The sequence below is a fragment of the Micropterus dolomieu genome, linkage group LG01 (assembly GCF_021292245.1).
Source record: "Micropterus dolomieu isolate WLL.071019.BEF.003 ecotype Adirondacks linkage group LG01, ASM2129224v1, whole genome shotgun sequence".
NCBI lineage: Eukaryota > Metazoa > Chordata > Actinopteri > Centrarchiformes > Centrarchidae > Micropterus > Micropterus dolomieu.
In genome coordinates this window covers 41,809,565-41,826,810 of record NC_060150.1, presented here as the reverse complement: position 1 = coordinate 41,826,810, position 17,246 = coordinate 41,809,565, and the positions used below count along the sequence as shown (strand labels likewise).

At 40.3% G+C, this 17,246-nt stretch overlaps 1 protein-coding gene across 5 annotated transcripts in view; it reads left to right on the top strand.

Moving 5' to 3' along the window:
• The first annotated feature begins 5,981 nt into the window (after positions 1-5,981).
• myo3a (myosin IIIA) overlaps positions 5,982-17,246 on the top strand; it is a 72,341-nt gene continuing 61,076 nt past the window's right edge. For 2 of the 5 annotated variants that reach the window (XM_046032063.1, XM_046031976.1), the window contains exons 1-2: positions 5,982-6,098; positions 16,632-16,815. In XM_046032063.1, the coding sequence (XP_045888019.1) occupies positions 6,013-6,098; positions 16,632-16,815 (270 nt within the window). In that variant the 5' untranslated portion in view covers positions 5,982-6,012. Of the gene's footprint in view, positions 6,099-13,046; positions 13,375-15,133; positions 15,245-16,631; positions 16,816-17,246 lie in introns of those variants that run through there. The other 3 variants (XM_046032392.1, XM_046032308.1, XM_046032145.1) reach the window with 3 other exon arrangements.

The following is a 17,246-nucleotide window of genomic DNA, read 5'->3' as shown; positions in this document are numbered from 1 at the left end:
ACCCAGGCTGTTTATCTTTGCATGGGACTCTGTCACTGTCACTCTCATTCACACGCCGACTATCTGCTTATCTTTCACTCTCACACCCCAATCTGTCTGTCCCCTCCCCCCTGTCCTCTTCTGTTATGAACTCATTCAGTCATTTCTCATTACCTATCGCTTATCCATCTCTTCTTCACACTTCCTTTTCCTTCTGTCTCATTTGTACAAGAACAAAATCTGGTGGTGTTTCGGAGAGTGTAGAAACACTTCCTGCCAGCAGAGTGACCTACAGTTCCTCTCAGCCTGTACACAGCCAGAGGGGACAGGTGCATGCTGGTCTGCTCAGCAGCATGAGGTAGGAAGAGGTTTGGTGTATCACTCTCTGCCTGCACTCACCTCTTCCCACCTCCTGAGGCATGAAAATGTCAGCTCTGCTCTCCGTGTCACCAGTGCGAGACGTGGAGTCAAGTTTTTCTCAAATGAAAAGGACACTGAGAGTAAGGCACAGGATGTCCTTGATGTATATTTTGCCTGGACACCCCATGTTGGTCAGCATCTCCCTAAAAAAACTCTGCCTCCACCTGCTAATACTCCAGCGTGGCAGATGTGAATTTGGCACTAATGACTCAAGGTGATGGAGCTCATAGCTGAAGATGGAGATAGGACGTGGACCTAATCGAGCCTGAAGCATTCTCCCCTCCTCCCCCGGCCTTTTGACTCACACTAGTGTGGGGCCAGCTGGGACTCCATTTTGTGCCTTTCCTGGTTGCAGGTGCCACGTCATTGCGGAGGCTCCCTGTGCCTGATGGTTACAAAATCACCCCACCCCACCCCGTAGTGCTTTGATCCTGACCTTGACAAGAAGAGCATCTGGACTTTCTCACAGAGAGTAGCTTGTAATAACCACCAATCACCCTCTTAATGGTGCAAGTAAAATGTGTTTGAAGTGAGTGAGTCCAAATGGGCCGGGGTTGTGTTTGTTATACTGGCAGTGTGTGCCAGACCTGCTGAGTAATACATGCCTCAGACATATTATATAATGGATTACAAGGTTTGTAGTGGAGCAAAAGAGCTCAGACTTGAGCAATTGATTTTATGCTCTCTGGGGAAAACAGTTCTTGGCTTGAAAAAAACAGTGTAATGTTACAATTACTGAGACTATCGCAAGATATTAAGAAACCATTTGTGTTGGCATCTATTTGGGCTTATTGTTTGTCCAACAGTTTTTTAATGGTGTGTCATAACATTTGGCTTTGAATAGGAGTAATGATCAAAAAAATAAATTTGTTTTGTGTACATGTAGCAGCATGTTTTCCTGCTGGGCTCTACCTACTTTCCATTCATTTAAGGACAAACGAAGTACAGTCTTGTTTTGACGAAATAGTTTGACATTTTGGGAAATAATTCACTTTCTTGTCGAGAGTTAGATAACAAGATTGATATCACTTTCACATCTGTATGATAAATATGAAGCTATAGCCAGTAGCTGTAGGAGCTGGTTCAGTTAGCTTAGCTTAACGCAAAGAAATGGGCGGAAAACAGAAAGTCTAATTAGAAATGCTAATTAGTTTGCATTCGAGGTGCTGGTAGATTTTGTTAACTTTAGACAGAGATAGACTTGTTGTTGCTGTTTCTCCCTTATTCCCAGTCTTTGTGTTAAGCCAAATTGCAGCCAGGACTGTTAGCTTGACTCCAAAAAAGTAAAGTTTAACAAAAGTAAGAAGAACAAAATTTGGGGGCGGGGTGTCGTACAGATTTTAAAAAACAAACATATAATTTGTAACTGTGAATTTTATAGGTGGATTTTCTTACCAAGCTCTGTGCGATAAGCTAAGCTAATTAGCTTTGTATTTACTCTACAGACAGAAAAAGAAAAAACATATTTCTCATAATGTTTCTTTAAATTACTCCAATCTTAGGCTGAAATTTTCCATTTTAAACCAAATAATTGTTTACAATTTAAATTGAATATGGACTGGTTTTAAAGTTTAGCAGCTCTGGCCAAGGATTAGAAGTTCCCCCTGCTATTTAAATTGCTTTATATCTTTAGCATGTCTGCAGGGAGCGTCTGGTGTTTTTGAACAGTAGTAGTGACATGATCAAGTTTAAAAATGATACATTCCTCTAACCAAAGAGGACATCTTCATAACTAAAACAACTTAATACATACAAGTAGTCATTAGAGTTATTCATATTTCCCACTGCATTTGGAAGCACACACTGAAACACCTTCTGCGGATCAGATCCAAATTTCTAAAAATGAATGGACAGTTGGACAGAGTGTGCGTCTGAGCCTCTTCACCTTTCATTTGCCTTTGGCCTTGTCGCTAATGAAAACTTAAAATAACCTGCTCGCTGCTAGTAAAGTGGGTCACAGCACCAATGCAAAGCCAATCCAATACAAGAGCATCAAGTAGTGCATTATGGGTATTTCCCCCTGTGGTAGAATTGAGGTGGGGGCCAGAGTCTGCGTACTGGTGGATGCCTATTCTTGTCCTTTTTCTGCAGTGACATCAGATGGCTGTTGGAGCAGTCAACAACAGTTTTTGTTATCGCACAGTCATATCTTCCTCTGCCTTTTACTGGGAATGTAAACACATATGGACATTTGTTTTGTCCTCCAAGCTAGTGTCTAATCCCTGTGCTTATTAACTGCATGAGACCACTGGATAACAGCAGGGTAACACCATGGAGTTGCTAGTGGGGAGAGGCGCTAGAGGACAGTGTTGTATCCAGTTCACTCCTGTCATGTTCTATTGTTTGTGGTCAGACAAATCATGCAGACAACCCTTGATGCGTTGTTTGCCCCAATGCAGCTGATTAGATTAATTCTGGTGGGTTAACAATAATAAAATACAGTGTAGGATGAGTTTAATTACAGTCTTTAAATATGCTTAATAAGCCAAAGGCATGGATAGGTAAACAGAAACTCATGTTAAAACAAACCTCAGACAAAATGCCATGTTTGCCATGTCAGATTTTCCTCCCTGTCGTTTTTTAAAAACTCTTCAAGCTGTCCACGCTGACAAATAAACCCAGCCAATGTCATAATAGTCATTAATGAGACTTCTCTTGGCAATATAAAATAGAGGGGGAGGAAAAAGTGAAGATGCTAATCTGAAAGCACAGAAAATCTCTACAATGACAGACATTCTGCCAGCGCTGCTCGATCAACAAGTCTTGAGGTATTGCTGGTGTGCTGTCTGTCTGGCTGCCACTGATAAGAACTTACTGGGGGCTGCTGGATAATAGTCTCGTAAGCTTTAAAAGCAGGGGAAGGGGCTTAATGTATTCTGGGGGAATTCAGCAAACATCTCCCCCCTCTCAGCACATTCGGGCAAAGACAACCCCTTTGAAAGAGCCAGTGGGGGTGGAAGAGGGTTGGAATTGGGGGGGGGACATCGTGCTGCCGGAGTCATGATTTGCCTTGAGCGTGATTTCATTCCTGGGGAAACAAGATGGCTGCACTCAGCCGCAACATGAGGCAGATCCATGAGCTAGCGCTAGCACGTTTACAGTACAATAATCAACCAAAGCTATATGGCCGAGCTTCTGCGCTAAAGTTGATCTATTTCTCTGTGCAGCACCTGCATGGCCTTGTGTCTTTGCACTGAGGGAAATATGTAAAGCTCGTATGACCTCTATTTTCAGGGTCAGAGGCACTAACTGTTTTTTGGTTTGTACCTCCCCCTCAGGTGTCCTCAGACTGACAGGGGGTGCCCCATGGGAGATGAGTGGGTAGTAAATGAAGAATGGTTGGATGCTGTGGGCTCAAAAATGTTGTTTGTATTATCTGACCAGCCGTGCATATAATTTGTGGTACTACAGTGGTAGTAAGCTCATTTTATGAATTTATTTTCTGACCAAACCAGTGAAAACATTTAAATTCTATGAAACTGCATAGGCGTCTATCTGTGAATAAGTTTTTTTTTCTCTCCTGCCCAGAGACTAGCAAACTGGCGACTCATGTGACAACTACGTCCACAGATGCATCATTTGGACACAGAGGTGTGACGTAGAAGAATACGCAAGATGACAGCATGAAGGAAACCCAAACCACACCCTCAAATCCTGTTGGTTATTTGTCTGGTGACGCAGGACCAGACATCTTTGGCACAAAAAAAGAAAAATAATTTGAAGGGGACTGAAGGAGAAGATGTAAAAGCTTCACAATATGTTTCAGAATGTTTTGGATTTGGATTTCGACTGTCCAAACACCCAAGTATGTATATATGAGTAGGCATCATCTGAGTGGTGATGTCTATTTCCTGACGTGTTTCAGCATGAGAAGATTGTTCGATTCAGCTGAGTCAGTCACAGTTCTGTGGGTCGTCTCTGGCAGGGTTAATGACAGGGAAAAAGTGGAAGTAAAGCGGGGAAAAAAAGGGAAAGTGGAGGAGTGAGATGACTAAAATGCCACTGGCCATTAACCGCCGATCAGTGCTGTCACATTATCTGGAAACACAGATAGATGGGAGGTTTGGCCGTAGGGGAAATGCTTTGGCTGTCTGCCATGATAATAGTCTTGTATTGCCAACTAGAAGTCAGAGCTTGGTGAGAAAGAAGTACTTTAGAATATGATGGTGATTGCATGCCACACATTGTCTCTGCAAATGATCTGATAGGTCTCGTCTGGTTGCATTTCTTTCCATTTTGGGGAGGAGGTATTGTGTCAAATTAGGGGAAGCTGGGCTTTTGTTTTCTACTTGACCTCTATTATGATAACAGATGTTAATTACATAGTGCTGGGTTTCCCTGTGAATCTGTCTGTCTGTTTTCACACATTGCAGGTTGCCCCTGCACATCCCTTCACTTTTACAGGCTCAGAAAACATACATTAAGATTCTGGAGACATTTCTTTGAACAAAATATGTGTTCTTTTATTTTCTTTGTGTGCTCTGTGGTCTTATGGTTAATGTTTTTGTGGTGTGGCCGAGCACATGTGGGATGACTGCATGAGAGGTGGGTGTATTTGCTTGAGGCTCTGAATCTCAGCTAGACTTGGCAGCGCTACTGAACACGGAAAACCATGTCTGCAGCCATATGGAGGAAAAGCCAATTCAGTTTAATCAGTGTGTTCAATGTGTCTGCTCCATTAGAGAATTCCAGCACTGCAAAATAAGCTGAGGCGGCGAAAACTCAAAGTGAAACTCAGGAGGATACGCTAGAAGTAAAACCGGTTTTAATTTTAAAATTCAGTTATTTATCTGTCAGTAAGATGGGAGAAAAACTAGCTTGCATAAAGTGTGATATCCACCATGGCTTTAAAAAGAGAAAAAGAGGACATGTCAACTTTAATAACAAAAACTCCAGTGAAAACATAGAGCCAAAACACAGCAGCAAATATCACTAAGCACCAAAGACCAAAGTACACCAGTCTAATTTCTGAAATGGAACTTACATGATGTAATATAAGAATTGGGGCAAACCAATATGTTGAAACTCATAAAAACGAGCCTTACTAGAGTTAGAAATACTCTGTGGACCTTAATATACGTACGTGGTCTGTTTGTAATCAGGACATACTGGCAAGTGAAAATGTATTACATGGTGGTGGTTGTGGCTCTACAAATATATTGTGTTTTGTTGTTGATCCAGCTGCACAAGTTGATTCTATTTGGCTGTAAACCTTACTATTTTAAAAATCTGAAAACACTCTCAAACTAAGTTTTGTTTGGACACTGTCACGCTTAATAAGTCATGTAAACTTTCACTAGGACTTCCAAGGATCCATAGACGAAAACACACAGACACATAAAATCTGGAGAGAGAGATGAATACTGAAGAGTATCGGAGGGCATTTGCATCAGCAACTCTTCTCCACCAGAGAAGAGGACAAACTCATTTGGGCGATGAGTCACTGTTGGGACTACTCATCATCATGTCATGAACCCTGCTGATTGTACTTATGTGGGACGGCTAGAGAGTGGGCAGGAGAAGACAAAAGCAGTTTGTTGTTCATGTTGTGTTTGATACACTTACTAACTTAATTACTGAATTACCTGTGCAAGAGGACTTTTTTGGACGGCAATGTTGTTCTGTCTGTCTGTTGGTCCACCACTTTGGTCCAGATGGAAGTATCCCAACAGCTTTTGGATGGATTGCCAGGAAATTTGGTAAAAGCATTTCTGTTCTCCACAGAATCAAATGTAATAGCTTTAGCGATCCCTTAACTTTTCATCTAGCGCCATCATCAGGTAAAGATTTTCATTTGTCCAGTACTTTGTTAATGACTTCCAAAACTAATGACTAATCCCCTGGACGTTGTGTTTAGGTCTGCTAATTAGCAAATGCTAGCTTGCTAACACACTAAACAAAGATGGGGAACTGGGTAAACATGCTAAACCTGCTAAACATCAGCATGTTAGCGTAGTCACTGTGTAGCGTGGGCATTTTAGCATGCTGGTTTTAGCATGTAGCTCAAAGCACCGCTGTGCCTAGCGAGGCTGTTGTCTCTTTGTCTTGGTCCGGTTTATACAATCATACAAATTTGAAACTAACTGACTGAAATAAAACTGGAATTGAAATTCACTCAATATAAACACAGTAGTTAGAACACAAATAGTTAACCACAAATTGAACGTCGCTTGCCTTGAACAGAGCTGCAGTGGGTGCTATGAACAAATGTCTAAAATACGTTCTATGTTGATCTGTACTTATGGACATGAGAATTACATTTTTGTAGATCAAAGGCTGCTATAAATACACTCATTCACCCGACTCACATCACACAAACTGAAACAAATTCATTAACATCACATGCAACCCAAGGCTCATAAGCTATGCCTCCGTTTCCACAACTAGATGAGCTATGTGTCAGGTTTGTGTTTATCACTGTTGCATTAAATTTTATACAGTTATGCAAACATTTATTTCACCTCAAGGCATTTTTGCCTTCACACAGCTTAAATGATCCACAAACACTATGTTACTCTATGCACAAATGAGAGAGAAAAGGAAAATGGATTAGAATACAAATAATGGACTTTTGTTTTACTCTTCCATCAAAGCAGCAGTAAAGTGTCCCAAAATACTTAAAAATAAACATTGTACTGAGCAACATTGCCAGGCCAAATAAAGAAAAGGTTTGCCAAATTGAAAATGGAACTTCGTGAATGTACACTGTGGTTGCGCCAATGATACACTAATGATCTTTTTATCATGTGCACAATCCCAATACTCATTTAAGTGGCTCATGATATGCTATATACGACAGCTGAGGAAGTCACGGCTCAGTGGTTTTGCACAATGGCAGCCAGTCATCAACAGCAGCCATAGGCCTGTCAGGCATTCACACTATGTACCTACGGCCACAATAGCCTCATCAGTAGCCTTATTCAATCAGTCTTCACAGGCGGAGTCAACTCGGGCGCTGCAGACCCAGCCAGCAGTCCGCTGATCTGCATCACAGAGGATTCAACAATGAGAGTGTCCCTCCTTAAATCTCCTTGAAGTGATCTCTGATTTCGCCTGATTGTGTCAGACGCTGTGCCATTATGCCACTCTGCGCTTTCAGATATGACCACGTGATTAGTACAGGGGAGGGAGGGACAATGGCAAACTGTTTTTATGAATTGTTTTAGCATCAGTGTACAACACAGTCGGACAAGGAAAGGCTTTTAAGTCAAGGTTTGAGTTCAGCCCCTGTAGGTCAGTCTGAACGCATGAGAAATACAAGATACAGTATTCACATTCGTGTTTGCCTTTCAGTGATCTCTAATTTGAAGACTGAAGGATTTGACAAGGAGAATAAAACACAAATTCCACCTCCGTAAAGTCATTCAGGCTAGAATCAATCTTGGAATGGCGATGCAGGACAGCGCAGGGTCCACTCGGTGGGGCGTTGATGATGTCAGAGCAATTCAATGCTGATATCGATTCCCACACACACAGAGGGAGAGACTATGGTAATCAATACCCTTATCAATCACTCAATCAACCTTTATGAACTGCTACATGTCCTTCAAACAAGCGTGTCACTACTGTAGCAAAACTGCTGTTTGGGGGTCATGTAAAGATTTATTCCCATTTCACGAACATTTATCTTTTTTTCTGTGCCATGGGAATGTGAAGTCAAAGTCATTTTCACTAAGAAAATTATAGCATTGTGTACAGGTATTGATCAAACTGTGAATTGCTCTGCACAGTGTAACACAATTATATAACCCAAGTTTAGTTATTCTTTCAAATAGAAGTTTGATTATTTCTGTCTCAGGCCAAGAAAAAACTTTTCGTTCATGACTCAATGCAGAGATATTCATAATGGCAGCGCAGTCAGAGTTCAATGAGTGGGCTAGAAGAGACAAAGCTAAGTGACTTGCTTGTCATTCCAGTGCCACTTAGTTTTCAACAACATAATTGTTCTCAACCCCTAGCACTGTTCTGAATCCCAACACATTTCACAAATGATCTGTCAGCAGAGTAGGTCTGAAAACATGTCTGAAAACAGCTACTTTGATTTCAGGTAAGATACATTTAATTTTTCTAAAGCCAACTTCGTTTTCTGTAGCTTTGGCCCTGCTTTGTATGTGCGTCTGAGCAATTATTTACATAAGAAATGCAAAAGCCATGCGGCTCTGTTGCAAAAAGGAATGGGAATTAGTTTTATGCTCTCAGATTGAATAAATATGTTTGTGTGTTTTTTGTTGCATGTTCTTGTTTGTTTAGTTAAGGTTTAACAATATTGTATCATAATTATCACTGAATGGCTAAACTTATTCTTATTTTAGTGTATGCAACATCTTCTAGCTACAAACTCACTACTCTTCATTTTATTAAAATTCCATTCATTTTTATGCTTTTTCCTGACACTGTCAAAACATGCATGAACAGACACTGGAATATAAAGTAAAAGGACATACAGTTCTGTACAGTGTGTGAGAAGGATTATTTGATCATGCAGCCATCTTATGTGTTTCATAAGATGAGATATCTCATCGGTACAGTGTCAGTCAGAGAGGATGATTCTTCACGGCGTTGAGACTAGCGGCTGATCAGTGGGTGAGAAGCTCGGGAGTGCAGCAGAGCAGTATGTAGGTTAGCTGTCAGGAAATTAAGCCTATTAACTGCTTATGTAACACGTCACACATTTGGCTGTGTGTCGCACGTGTATTTTCATCCAATATTTCTTATGTGGCATTAGGCAAAGACAGGCAGACTTTTGTAAAGATGGTGCACTCAGTAGGAAGTTCTTGCACAACCCTGATATTGCTTATATTAGTTTTGCCGCAGTGTTTCTGTTTTCATATGCAAAGAATAGTTTTAGTAAAGTATATTTTCATTATAATAAATATATATTCTTAGCACACTGTCCACATCTGTTCTTACATATATGCAGGAAGCAAAACAGTTTACTTTTCTACTTTAAACAGCATGAGTAGCTGAGAGCTGAGAGTCTACAGCTATGCCAGTGGTGATGCTTTGAGCTAAATGCAAACGTCAATATGCTAATATGCTCACAACCTAACACTCTGATGATTTGTAGTGGATTTTGAGATGATGGTTAAGGTACTTATGGTTATAGTCAGGTGATTACACAATTCATCCTGCGGGAACGTCTGAACCAAATCTTTAGACAATCCATCCAATAGTTGTTGAATCAAGACATTTTACTCAAAACCAAAAATTTCTGACTTCCTGGTCACGCTGGAGGAAAAGTCAGTGGATCACTAGAACACATCACCTGGGAACCATGAATGTTCATACAAAATGGCAAATGTAAATGCTCCGTATTTCTATAGCGCCTTTCTAGTCATTTCAACAACTCAAAATGCTTTTACACTACATCTGCATTCACACACTGGCAGAACAGCCACCAGAGGCAATTCAGGATTCAGTATCTTGGCCAGCCTGGAGGAGCCAAGGATTGAACCGCTGACCTTCCAATTAATGGGCAACCTGCTCCACCTCCTGAGCCACAGCCACCATCTAAGCAACCCATCCAATAGTTCTTGAAATATTTCATTGTGAACTAAGATAGTGGACTAACCAACTGGTCATTGCAACACTGCCATCCACAAAGCCACTAATAAAAGAAGATTGGGCAAAAAAGACTGACACCATAAGCTCAAATTTGAAAATAAATCTGATCATAAAATCCAAAATCACAGGAAAATAAAATCACGATCAACTCATTTAATTGAAATGGGATCTTTGGAACGTGTAAAAACAATAAACGAATGGCTGCCTAACATGAAAGAAAAAAAATGACTAAAAGCAATATTTTAGACAAATCTGATTTAGTTTTAAATACATGTTCAATCATTTGTATTTTTCTGTTCTCATAGTGCTTGAATAGTGAGGTAGAGGGCAGGGAGGTGTGTCCAGTCTGCACACTGAGCTGGACCTTTGCCCACTCTAATCATCCGGCTATTAGGGCCATCAGTGCATCTCCATCCTTGGTTCAGCTTCCAGGAGCCATTTGTGAAGCAGCAGAGCAGGAAATGAGGTTGGTTTGCTGCAGTTGCGGAAGCCTGGAGGATGTGCTCAAGGGAGCCACACTCCCTCCCAGATGGAGAGCAAAGGGGCCATCAGTAGGAGGTGGAGGTGAAGACAGAGCTGAGAGTTGCACTGCATTTGTAATGGACAAAGACATCACGGACCCCCAGATTTATTTTTTGGCAAAAACCAAGGACAACTGAGTGATGAGGTTTTATGGGACAGTCAAAGCACTGGACGTATTATAGTTCCTCTTTTAAACATCAAAAATGACTCCTCAGCTCTCTTGATAGAGAGTTTCTGTAGGTTTTTCTTCTTCTAATTTGTATCCTTCTATTTATCCAGTGAAAATAAAAACAATTTGTCCTGCTACATTGATTTACTTTCCTTTAAGGACTTTGCCAAAAATTGATCTTTGATGGTCTTGTTGAGATATCACATAACAGCTCATTACAGTACGAACATCAATTGAAATAGCAGTTTGTCCTAAGTATATTTGTCATATGTCAATACCCACCTTTTTATGTTCATAAATCAAAAATGGTTTTGAGCCATTCTCTGTGGTTGACAAGATCACAAACTGAGTCTTAAAAAAGATTTAATAAATAAACAAATACATTACAATAGTCGCCTGTTAGCCCTCCAGTCACAGGCCTGAGGTAAAAGCCCAGAAGCACAGCACAGCAGTAAGGGGCAGGAGCAATAAATGTTATGCTGAGCAGCTGCCAACAATATTTCAGCGATGTGAGGCCTCCATATGACATACACCTGCTATTTCATAGTTTCTTGCAAATTGGGGTCATGTTCACTGTGCTGTGCAGAAGCGACATAGACCTGAAACTTCAATAGACTTCCAAGCTGGACTGAAGTAGACGTTTCAGTGACGGGATTGGTTTTCAGTAGAAGAAGAGCAGAAGTTCTTAAGAGAGTTCTTAAGAGTTTTGTGAGAGAAATCAAGCATATCTGATAATAACTACAGAGCATTCATGATGTTAAACAGAGGGACTTTAGTTAATGACACCTAAAATAATACCAAATGACAAAAAGTACCTTTTAATTTGCTATTCTAAAGGATAACATCAGGTTACCTTAAACTTTTTTAAGGATGCTGAATTCAAAAGGTTGACTGAGTTGGGGTAATAATAAGGTATAACTTCTAGTTTTAACTGTTTTGTTAAATAACAAGAAATTGCTCAGTGAGAGTTTTTCTCTCTCTGATAGATACTTGCCTCTGAGTGTTTAGGGGAAAACAATCACTATGCCATCTGTTAGTCTGCGTGATAAATTAACAGCTTCACTGCTTGAGCAATTATTTTCTGACAGTTTGAGCAGAATCAATAATTTGCAGACTCATAGCTGCATGAAATCTCGCTTTTCCTCCACATGAAAAAGTTGCTAAAGGATGTAATTGGGCAAAGTTTTACTTGCACTGTCATGAATGTAACATGACACAATTGCAAGACAAATAATAATTTGGCAAAACAAAATTAAGATTACATTTCCTCTAAACATGCCTAACAGAGGAGGACTTTTTTTTTTCTTCATTAACCTTTACTGGATCCCCAATTGGCCTTTATGTATGGAGCTATGTTTTTTATTTCAAGTAGGGATCATGAGATTCTGATTTAATAGGCCATCAAGTCTGCAGCAGGTAAGGGATGTAATTTTCCAGGGGGAAAAACAGTCCCTTAGTTATGAATGTTACTAAAAACATGAGCAAAAAAGTTAGTTATTTCTAAATAATCATTTTACAATATGTTGTGATAAATATTTATTAAGTCATGTATAAATAGGCTATTTATTACAACACTCCATCAGTTCTAATGAGTTAAAGACTATAGCTTTTAGCAAGCTAACAGGTTTTGAAAGAGCAGTTTAGTGAGATATGAGGTGTGAAAATTGTGTTTTTTGTCTGTACAGGTATGTGAGGTAGACTAAACAGCTAAGGATGTAGTTAAACAGGTGTGGATATATTGCAAGTGGTTGAATGAGTGTTAGCAAACTAAACAGGTGTGGATGTTGTGGTTTCATGTAGACAAGTATCTATAAGGTAGAATAACCATCATTACGTAAAATGTGGAAAGTTTTGCTGCTTTTCAGGGAACTCAGAACTCAAAAAAGTGTGAACTGGGGGCAAATCCAATGTTAGCTAGCTTACAGTACAATATCTCTGAAAATCATCTTCTCTGCACAAAAGTTATTCAGGAAAATTTGATAATTAGAAAAATATACAACAATTCCTGACTTTTGCAGATTACTAACTGATGTAGCTAGACGGGAACACAAGTAAGGAGTAAGTATATTTATGTCACTCGTTTTCATGAAAATGTAATGCACCTGTAATGCTTTGAGGTCCTAAGTTGGAAATTTTGTAAACAAACGGCATTTAAAAATTCCTGACCTCCAGCTGTGACTGTAACGCATCATCAGTCACCACCTCTCCGGAATCACTAGCAGGGGTTTGGCAAAACCAGTGACTGAGCTGGGTGTGTTTGGGCCCCAGCGAGGGAAACTGATGATTGTTCAAATATAATAAAATAATTGGTTCATTGATGTAAACATTCTAGCAAACACAGTGTATTTTAAACCAGGCTGTAGCTGGATGTCATCAGCCTCTGAACTGAACTCTCAGTCCGGCTCTGGCTCAGCCCCACGGCGGCTCTTTCCCCCAGCAGAGCCTTTGTAATGGGACACTGCTAAATGATGCTCCAGTGCAGTCATGGCCTGTTACACCTGACTCGCTCCTCGCTGCACTCGCCTGTTGTTAGCTCGTCTTCTCCAGGCTAATTTATGACCCTTCCAGACTCACCGGCTACGAATTACTCAAACTAATCACGTGAGCCTGATAACTTCTTTATGCATTCCTTGTTCTTGATATGTGAAACATAGCAGAGGAGGTTGGAGCACACAGGAACTACACTTTGCTGGCTAATGCTATCATGCACTTAAAGAAGAGTAAGTATGTTGATGACTTTTCAGGTTTGATGTCACTAAATACCTCTTCTAATGCTAAAAAAAAAAAAAACACTGTTTGTGTGGCTGGTCTAAAAACACGTGCATCCTTTACTTGCAAAGTGTCAGCTTGGCTACTTCATTTGGATTTCTTATTTGCAGCTTTGGGAGTGGCTGCAGCTGTGTGTATGTGATTTCCTGTGCAGTATGTGTGTGTATATCTGTGTGTATGTGTCTACATGTATGCTTTACCCTACTACCCTTACTATCCATGTGTCTCTGTTCGCTCTGGTACCTCTCACCATCAGTAAGGTCAGTAAATATGATATTGATCATTGCTATGATTTGCCAGAATGTAAATCTGTAGAGAGCGGCGTGGTTTAGTGTGTTTAGTTTAGTTGCCGAGCAGTAGTAAATTTAACAGACAGATTTTTTATCTGAAACATGTCATAGTTTTTGTACTTCTCCTGAACCCTGAACAGATTGCCCTCTTATGATGTCACCAAAAATATGCTTCAGTAATACTTTTATCATTGTTTTAATGTAGGCGAACAGCAAGAACCAATTAACATGGGATTTTCAGCTTGATGTAGCGTGAGGATATTATCTGTATGCTTCCACTGACAGCCATTTGCATCTCATGATTCTTTCACGAAACTTGTGCACTCCAGGTCAAAGCATTTTGACTTTGATGTGTTCAGTGAGCCAGATTATCTTGGCTTGTAGACCAGCAGTCTTCTTGTTCCAAGGTTAAGATGAAACTTTAACCCACTCATCAGCGACACAGATTAGTCCAAGCCAGTGGTGTCCCCTTTTGCCAAATTTGCCTCTAAGAGCTTCAGGTGGCCACACCTCTGCTGAGACATCGCTCACATCAAATATCCCTGAGAGTCATTCATCTGTTGTTTCCAGTGTAAACAATTGGACTACAATGACATTTATAAAATCTGTATTCTTTCTTTCATAACCACAGTAGTGCATCTGTTTGCACAGTAAATACATGCTCAGTTCAAGTTCAGTTCATTATGCCTGCACTCGTAGGCAGACTGGTTAACGCCACATTCCTAAACAACTAACTAAAAGTGACAGCTGGTCGGTGCTCCCGGGCGTACAAGGTTAGATAACCCCATGCAAACAGACACAATGTCTCCTCTAAAGGGTTATTTCCTTGCAGCCTGTGCGCCTGTTTGAGGTGTCCAGTGTGAGTCCTTTGGTTTCGCTCTCCTGTCTCATGTGTCACAGCATGTTGTCGTATATAGAGGCGGTGATGCATTATTGAAGATGTCTGCAGGTTGCTCAGGCACATTAAGCAAACAAAAGTGCAATTACCTACATGGGAATGCATGTATAGGAGTCTAATTGCTCTGCATAGGCGATGACTGATAATGTCTCTGCAACTTAATGTCTGTGTTCCGGTTTTATCATGCACAGGGGTGATTTATTCACAGTAACTCAGCCAAACTGATTTAAATCATCACAGTGATCCTAACTGGTTTAGATAAGCAATCTTCCTTGAACATAAATAAGGTGATACGAAAGAAAAAGAGAAGTGGCCCTCCGCAGCACTGTGCGCTTAGGGCCTCTAACCAGCTTTCCTTTGTGTATGAATGGGCATCTATATGGGGAAAGGCTCACGCTGCAACAGTGGCTAATTCCTGCTAATCCCAGCGTATCTTCTACCACTTAGAGATGGTTCCCAATGGCAGCCCCGGAGCAGGGGAATTGCTGGTGAGATTAGCTCACGTTAGCTCCTCCTCTGTGGTTTACACTCAGCCAGGCCAGGCCGGCCTGCCGCTGCACCTATGCTAACCTTTTGCACAGAAATGGATTAATTATTTTTCAAAAATGTTCCGAGTCTTATTTAGAGAACAATGTAAGTTTCTTTCCATTTATTCTGCTTTTTATGTGGTTTTAGTTTCGGGTTGATTCAGTTTTGAATGTGAAACTTGTGAGGGCAGAAACAAGGTTTATGAAAGGTGTGCTTAGAGGCTTAGAGTTTGTGTGGCATTTAGCAGTGCTTTCCTTTACATGAAGATTTGGTTGGCTCTGACTGACTTTCCTTTGCACATTTCCTTGCAAAGATACAATCCTGTTTTTTTCTGTTATTGCATTTAATAACCTTGGGTTTATAGTATTATGTTGTGGTTTTGGTCGTATGTGATAAATGTTACAACACTGGTCCAAATGCAAAAAGAAGAACAACATGGGGAGACGGAAGGTTTATTTTGAAATTAAGACTCTGCTTTGACTCGCTCTGAAAGTAGCAAACACACAGCAACATTCTCAATTCTGCAGTTATCAGATACTGTTTTTACCTATCTACCTTGTTTAAATGACAACTTGTTAACTATGAAATTAGAGAAAGCCACAGATTACTGAATGCCATAGTCATTAAGATAAGTTTTTAGCAGCACCTGTGTAAAGGTTCTACATCAAATTCCACAAGCATATGCATCAGTGTTTATTATGCTTCCTAAATCTCCCAATAATAAAACCCCTTGATTCACCGTGAGTCATTCTTGCGCCAAAATGTCATCCAGCAACAGCGTAATCCTAAAGCATCATTTATCTGCACCTAACACCTAGCACACGGCGTGTTAAATGCAATATGATTGTAAGTAACATCAGTCCCAGAAATAACTACACACCCCGTCTTATGTGATACAGATGAGTGCTTTCAGATAAAGACAGTGCTGAGTCTTTTTTTGTTGCCTGAGAAAACTGTGCAACATAACATACACTGTCAGGAATTTATCACACTTTAAGCTCAAACCAGCCTTTGAAATTTACTTCCAAAGTCTGTCTCCAGTAACTGAGACACGACTTAAACTGTTACAAGGCTGCAAAGTGAGTAAAGAAAGGTGCACGGACGGTTTCTGACTGTATTTAAATGTATTTTCTTTAACACTGTAACACCATGCAGCTCCATGAAATACTGTTACTATAGTGTTAAAAAATAAACCCCCAGCTACCACTGGATTATCCTCTAGTTAAACACTTGATGCTTCCAGTTTAATTCCCAAACAAACCAGCATGACAGCACTTTCAACACTAGACATGGCCCTCATGTGGTTACACTGTAACTATTAGTAGGTAGTTAAAAGGATAGCAGTTTTCTGTGTTCTTCAGCAGAACTCTTCACTGATAAAACTAAGTTCTCACGTGGATTAAAATAAGTATAAGCACATCAGACTGTGCACACTGCAGTTTCTATCGTTCTTATCTTTTCTAACTGAGACCCATGTGTATTTCTTTCATAGGAGATCTCTTCTGAAGATGTTTCCACAATCAGGGAAATCCATTGTCTTTGACAACTTTCCAGATCCCACTGACACCTGGGAAATCATCGAGACGATCGGGAAAGGGACCTACGGAAAAGTCTACAAGGTGCTCAACAAAATTGATGGAAGTAAAGCAGCTGTAAAGATACTGGATCCCATCCATGTAAGTTGACTTTCTCATCTGGAGTGTCAAAAGTTGAGTCAAGCATCCTGCTCATTGAATTTAGGTCCAAATATTCCATTATATTACTTCTGTTAGTGTAATCTAAGATCACATGTTTCCATACCATGCACGTGTTGAAGACAGTGCTCCTTAAAGCAGCTATAAGCTTGTGGTGTGTTTATGCCTTTGGTGGCAGCATAGGGCGGAAAAGTTATAGTGTTTATAGGATCTGCATTTTAGAGCTTTAGACATCATCACTGATTAGATCTGGCCAACCATATTTTCTCTTTGCATCTACCTCACTCTTTTGTAACTTTCCTTTCAGTTGTTTAGTCAGTATATTTCTACCAGATTTCATTTTATTTTCATGCATTTGTTACTTACTGAGGCTTTTGTCAATCAGTGATAAAAAGCTATATATCTCATTGGTT